This window comes from Bidens hawaiensis, unplaced genomic scaffold (assembly GCF_021521415.1).
Source record: "Bidens hawaiensis isolate Kalapana, Puna unplaced genomic scaffold, B.hawaiensis_p1.1 tig00014836_1, whole genome shotgun sequence".
Classification (NCBI taxonomy): Eukaryota; Viridiplantae; Streptophyta; class Magnoliopsida; order Asterales; family Asteraceae; genus Bidens; species Bidens hawaiensis.
The window spans coordinates 63,760-71,108 of record NW_027492312.1 but is presented as its reverse complement, the minus strand read 5'-3'; the positions used below and the strand labels follow the sequence as shown (position 1 = coordinate 71,108).

Here is a 7,349-nt window from a genome sequence, read left to right as displayed (position 1 = left end):
AAGTAATAACTATAAGTAATAACTAGAATGGGTGTGGTTGAGTTAAGTTTTTTTTTTTCAAGAAAATCTTGTGTAATAAAATTACGAGAATAGTGTTTAATATCGTGAGGGTGATGGTTAAGAGGTTTTTTTAGAGAGGTGGGTTACCTACTTGATAGTGATTTTGGGTGAGTCGGACCTGGAGTGTCGATAATTAAAATCAGTATGGACGGTTGACATCCTGTTTCAGGAAGACTCACTCGGGTATTGTTGATATTTCTAAACGTTGTTAAAAAACTAAAATAATTATATTAAATAGGGTTATACTAAGAAGACTCCACACTTAAATCTGTATAGGGTGTTTCTTTCGTATTATATGTGTCGTATGATGTTGTGTGGTTTTTTAATGAGGCGAAAATGGTTATCGTATTATATGATGTTGCCTTTGATCACATCGATTATTTATGTCTTAGCCAAACATATCATATGGTCATACTATTTGTTGAACACCAACTGTTATTGCCTCTCATTGAGGCCTTGGAGAGGGATGGGTGACCGTCTCGGGCAAGCTTGAAATTTTTAATAGTTTTTATATTATTGTTTCATAATCAAATACAAAAAAATATATAACATGAATAACTATTTGTTATTATTTTGTTGATTATGATTCTTTTGGTGTTAATATTAGTTTTTTTCTTTGTTATTACAAATATCGCCTATATAGATTTGTATTGTTTTCTACATACTCATTTTTGATAGATTAATATTGTTTCTTACGTTTTCATGTTAAGATTATTGTGTGCACGAACATCTCCTTATATTATATATAAGTGTGTGTAATAAAAAAAGTTTGTATTCTTAATGTTTAAACCAAATTACCTAATTCATTTAAGGTAAAATTAAAATACAAAGGGAAACAAAAATAAGAAGTGTGAGAAGGATATGTGACTTCACAAAAAAGCCCCTTAAAAATAATTTCAAAAAAATAATAAAAATATCATAACTCAAAATATAAATAAAAAGCGAAAAAAATTAAAAAACTAAAATGTTTCCGTCATCATTCCCGTTAAAAAGAATTACAAAAAATAATAAAAAAATTGACGAAAAGACACAATGCCGAGATCAAAGACACAATAACGAAAATGAGCAAAAGACATAATTATAAATAAAAAGAGACACAATTTATCGCAAAATGTAACACCATGCTGAACAAAATACAGCACAGTGTTGAATAATATAACACAATATTAAGAAAAGAAAACATAATGTCAAGTAAAAAAAGACACAATCAATGACGGAAATAAACACAAAACACAATGATAAACAAAAAGACACAACCACTTACCATTTTTTGTTTTTTTGTGAGAACGAGAAAGACGGTGAAAACATTCTTGTGTTTTTACTTTTTTCGTTTTTTTATTAAATTTTGAGTTATAGTTTTTTTTTTTTTGAGGAGTTTTTTCGTGTGGCTACAAATCTATCTCATATTTCTATTTTTGTCTAGAATAACTTGACACATTCATTGAAGGTCATTTATATATAAAAAAATCTCAACCTAAATTATAAATCCTTTTAAAAATTTAATTATTTAAATCTAATCTTATTTTAGGGCTTAAATTTTTTAACGATTTGTTTAGGACGACCCCCCATCCCTCACATGACGCATATGATATTTTTGGTATGACATATGGCTCATAATTTTAGTTATATTTTTTTTTGCATGTCATAGTCATATACCATGTATATGATATGTCATTTTTCAACCAAACCCATTTAATGTTACCTAATAAGTCAACTCAAGCGGACACAAGCAATTTTACTTTTTATATTCTAGAAATCAAATTACTTATCTACTTCTATAATTTTATTGATCTTTAAATAATTCTGGATTTAAGACAGATTTTCATATATAAAATAGTTTTAGTTTTATACACCTTAAAATAGAGGAGACGTTTGAATTTTGAAATAATTCATTGTGTTAAATTAAATTTAAAATATTATGAAAACTTTAATAAAAAATATTTTATAGTTAATGTAGAATAGCCGGCTTGATAGAGGCTCATGCATCTTTAGTTGGAGGTCTCGGATTCAAAACTATAAAATTCAACTAATGGTTCACAAACGTTTGCTACTCCAGCTACTCTAGCTAAATATTAAATATCTGTATCTAATAAAATATTATCATCATGTGTTATACGTAGTTAGATGAAGCCAATCTCAAAATTGGTGAACGCATGGGAGGTATCCACGGGATAATAAAAAATTAGTAGGTTTGTGAACAACTTTTTGTGTTAAAGGGAACTGAATGTTCACGTAATTCTTTAATAGGCATGTGCAAATTACTTTTTTTTTTTTTTTGAAAAATGTAATTTTACTAAGCATTTGCCAAAAAGAGCACCAAAGAATGTTGAAAATTTCTCATAACGCAGTCCAAATAAGAATTATATCATACAAAAATATTACATATATAGAGAGTCGGTCATATACATTAAAAAAGATTAAAATTTTAAAGAGCGAAAAACTTCTAGAATGTGAAATTTGTAGACGCTTGAGTTTAAAGTGTCAGGTAATACATTGTCGTATAGATTGACGCTTGAGTTAAAAACAACGTATATAAATGTTTTTCAATGCAACGTTGTATGCACAAGTTTATCAACTTTGTAACATGTTTTAACAATATGGTAATTATGTACTCGAATTAAAAATACAAATACTCTCTTTTACTGTATACATTTTTATTAAAATAAATAAAGTATATAAAAGTTCATTAAGTTAAAATATATAGAAATAAATAAAGAGCAATAAATGTGTATATTCCCTCTATTCCAATTTCCAACCTATATACATCCATATAGTATGTATATGCTATGTGAGTTGCAAATTTTGATGATTCTTTCACTGAAATCGTTGTACAATATAATAAAGAACATAACCTATGCAAACATATTTTAATTATTCATGAATACGACATGTCATCGTCGTTATTTATACTCCAAAACATGTTAAAGAGTACACCGACACCGCTTCATTCAATGTCATGCAAATTTTCGAAAATAGGCTGCCAACAATTATTATCTGTACGTGTCGTATACGTATTTTGAGAATAAATTGGAAATATAAATTATTGGACAAAAGCGTTTGTATATTAAATTAATAAATGGTAAAATGTGATGAGTCGAGTCATTTTATAGGAACACATAATATGTTACATCTTAAGTAAATATCAACTCGACCAATTCGCATATCGCATATTTTGGACCATAAGGTTATAAGAAATGTTTCGTTTAAATTTTATCATATTTTGGGCATATGAAGTGCGAATAGAAAATGAAGTTAATGTTGATGAATGTAAAAGTTTGTATATTTTCGTGTGTTTAGAAATGAAAGCAAGAACACCATCTAGATGTTAGAAACGTTAATTATAATTCTATTTATATTGATGTGCAATATATAAGATTTTATATAAGTTCGTTGTCTCAAGATTTTTACTCATTGAGTTCGAGCTTAATGATTCCTCTCATTAAGATAAACGTGTCGAGCGAAGCTGACTCGTTTAAGTTCCAAGCTTGAGAACAAACCTAACCAGGCTTCAGGAAATTAGATCAAATTAAATCATGGGATTTGCTTCAGGAATCTTACATCTTAGAAGACTGTAGCATCAAATAAAGCTCTAATAATATCTATTATATGTGAATTAGTCATCCCTTATATTACAAGACTGATAATATATCAATAACACAGTTGCATCCACCGAAGAATGTTCGTTCATATATCAATTTTGAAAAGATTAAGTTAACAATTTTCTTTTACTCGCAAGATCCCATTTTCTTCTAAGAACAGTTTGAGCTAGATTATGTTTTCCCTCTCGGTTTAATCCATAAAATACATCACGAAAATTAACCGTACTTGGAGCAAACCCAACACTTAACATCTCAGGCAGAAGTTGCATGGCTGCTTCAGACTTGCCTGCCTTACATAAACACGAAATAAACATAGAATAAGTCTTGAAATCTGGCAATGGCCCTTCATTTTTCATCTTATGAAAAACATTCCAAGCATCATTAATCTTCCCGTTACTCACATAACCACGAATTAACGATGAATGTGTAACGATTGTGGGCTCACACCCGTCTTCTTTCATCTTCTCAAAAACCTCTAAAGCTTTAGATATCTCTCTTTCTTTGAAGAAATAAATTATTAGAGATGTATAAACATGAACTGTAGGAAAGATGTTGATCTGTTTCATTGATTCTATCTTCTCCAATGCATCTTGTAACCGCCTTTGCCTAAGTAGCACGTGAATTAAGCTTCCATAAACGTACCCGTTGAGGGTATTTTGGTATTTTTCATTAACCTCGTTTATCATCACCATAGCTTCTTCTATATTACCTGCTCGACAGAGAGCCCTAATACACAACGAGTAAGCTAAAGGAGTTGAAAATCCAAGTGTACATAGCACGTTGACACATTTTTTAGCTTCCGTCACGTTATTAACTTCACACAAACATTCAAGATATGTTTCTATCAACTCTTTATCGGGTACAAATCCAGCTTGAATCATCTCCATAAACACTTCGATTGCTTCATTTACCTTTCTACCCTTTTTCCCACAAAGGGAAATGATCAAATATTTATATGTACTATTATTTGGATTCAAACGTCTATCTTTCATTTCTTTGAACATTTTGAGAGCAATTTCGGTCAAACCTATTCGACCATATTGCAGAATCATAATAGTCAAAGTGTCTGATGAAACCGACAAATCTTTTCTAACAATTTCATTAAACAGGCTTCTCATATGCTTAAAATCCTTCCCTTTTCCAGCAATTTTCATAGCCATGTTATACGTCTCTGCAGTGTGTCTGTAACCGTCTTTCTTACCTACACATGTGAAAAACTGCAATGCTGCACCGCCGTGCAGGCTACATTTTCTCAGTACTTCCACAACTAAATCTGGTGTGATATAAAGATCACATTTTTGTAAGGATTCCTCTTTTGAGCACCAAGGCATTGAGGATGACACAATATCACAAACTTTGTGAAGATCATGGTCGGTAAAAGACTTAGCAGGCGGCGCACGTGTTACTACAGAATCAAGTGTAGTTTCGTCTTTTGGCTGTACCTGGACCGAGCTTGAATCAAGGGTGGTTACGTCTCTGTTACTGCTCGTACTTTGGATCTTTTTTACTTCTTGTATCTTCCCAAATTCTCCTTTTTTACCCAAATGAGATATGATCCAGTTGTATATGCTATCTGTTATAACTAACTTTAAACCTTTCATATTATTCAAAACATTAATGGCTTCATCATACCTAGAAATCTTACATAATTCCTTGATGAAAACCATATAACATTTACTAGTCAATTTCACTCCTTTCTTCTCCATATTCTTTATGATTTCCCAAGCTTCAGAAACACGGTTTTGTTGAACATAACCAGAAATTACAGCAGTTATTGCCACACTGTCTAACTCGAGTCCTGTTTCCAGCATCATATTATACACATCAAACCCTTTTTCAAACTCGTTGATTCTAAAAAGGTGTTGCATCAGCTCTGTGTAAGTAGAGACTGTAACCATTTGTCCACAATCTTTCAACTTGTGAAACAATTCGAGTGCTTTAGAGATTTCGTTTCTTCTTAAGTACCCATTGATAACAATTTCATAAATCTTGTTGTCAATAACATCTTTTCTTTTTAATATATCAACAATCTCTAAAGCATCAGTGATCCGACCCGCACGACACATTCCCTTCACCAACATCTCAAAATGTTCAGCCTCCATTGCAATATCTTTGTTCTTCATATCCTTTATGACTTCTAATGCTTCTGTTATTCTACTTGAAATGCAAAAGCTTTTAAGCATACACGTGTAAACTTCTTGTTCAGGGATTTGGGAAATCTTTATCATGTCACTAGCAATCAAGCGGACAGCATTAGTGTCTCCAGAATGTGCTAAACATTGTAACAACAGTTTGTATAACGCTTTATCCGGTTCCATTTGTTTCGACACCATCTCCTTGTAGAACTCCATCGCAATGTCGGATTTTTTACCATTACAAAGTGCACGCAGCATTACTTTATACACCGCCAAATCAGGTTCAAAACCCGATCTTTTCATGTCTTCAAATAGCAACAAGACTTTCCCAATAACATTCGACTTCCCGTATTGAGAAATAAGAATAGTCCATGTCTTAATATCTTTCCTACACGAGTTATTCTCCATTTCATTAACTAATTCTTCAACCACTTCAAATTTTCTAGATTCTCCAAGTATATAAATCATCGTATTGTACGTTGCAGTCGTGACAAATGATCTATTTTTAAGCTTTACCCAATTAAAGAACCATAAAGCTAAATCAGGCACTTTAAAGCATCTCTTCAAAACCTTATCAACAACATCGGAATCTAACTCGGCACGCATTTCATCCAACCGTCTCTCAATCAATGCCTCGCTCTCTCCGCCCCTTAAAATCTGTGTAACCTTATGCACTACAAGACTCACATCCTTTTCCGAAACACGGGTTGTTCCGATTTCCAAATCTTGGTTCATACAGGCATTTCCACAAACACCTTGTGTGCATTCCAAAGAATCTCTCAAATCATCACTCCCTGAGTTTATTATTGGAAACCCTTTATTGTTATCCACCTTGAAGTCATGGGTTCCTATAATTTCAGTGATTTCATCAAAAAGATTTGCAAATTCTTTCTTTTCTTTACCATTTTTTATATGGTCTTGTTGGGTGTTGTTCCGATATGGGTTACAGGTGGGTTTAGTGATGATTGAACAATAGCTTAAAGATTGTAGATTTATGACATGAATGGGTAATAGATTAGCACTCGAGTATATTGATCGGAATCTACATAAGCATTTCATACTGGTGATGAACTGATCAGCTTTGGGTTCAAATTTATGGTTTTTTATTCTTTAGTTCTTTACTTATTAAAATCCTCAACATATAAAAAAAATTGTAAAGCTAGTAAAATTAAACAATTTAAAAACTAGTAAATTAATTATGTATGTTACACTAAAGATATATAAAAGACACGTACTTTTGATCATTTTTTAAAGACAAAATGGCAAAACAGGTCATTTATGTTTTCATGGTTTTTCAATAGTCGTCATTTAGAAACCTTAATGGTGGAAATCATGTTCTGTGTTTCCAAAATGTTGCACGTTACGTCCTTTTTTACTAACCCAGTTAGATTTTTTCGTTAACTCTTATCACATGGGATGCACGTGAGGGTAAAAATGTAATTTCCCCTCCTAGATCATTTCCCCCCTTTTATAACACCCCCCGTCTTTTCATTCTCATTTTTAATCCTTCATCTTCTTCACCTCTTTGTCTTCTCCGACGCTCATCTTCCACGAT

At 31.7% G+C, this 7,349-nt stretch overlaps 1 protein-coding gene across 1 annotated transcript; it reads right to left on the bottom strand.

The window, feature by feature from the left end:
- Window positions 1-3,766: 3,766 nt before the first annotated feature.
- LOC143547836 (putative pentatricopeptide repeat-containing protein At5g06400, mitochondrial) lies at window positions 3,767-6,863 on the bottom strand. Its single transcript, XM_077039154.1, has one exon. The coding sequence runs from the start codon at window positions 6,851-6,853 to the stop codon at window positions 3,767-3,769; it is 3,087 nt and encodes a 1,028-aa protein (XP_076895269.1). The 5' UTR covers window positions 6,854-6,863.
- Between the last annotated feature and the right edge of the window lie 486 nt (window positions 6,864-7,349).

Excerpts from the sequence above, each read along its gene's own strand:
- LOC143547836 (XM_077039154.1), bottom strand. The coding sequence starts at position 6,853 with ATGAAATGCTTATGTAGATTCCGATCAATATACTCGAGTGCTAATCTA.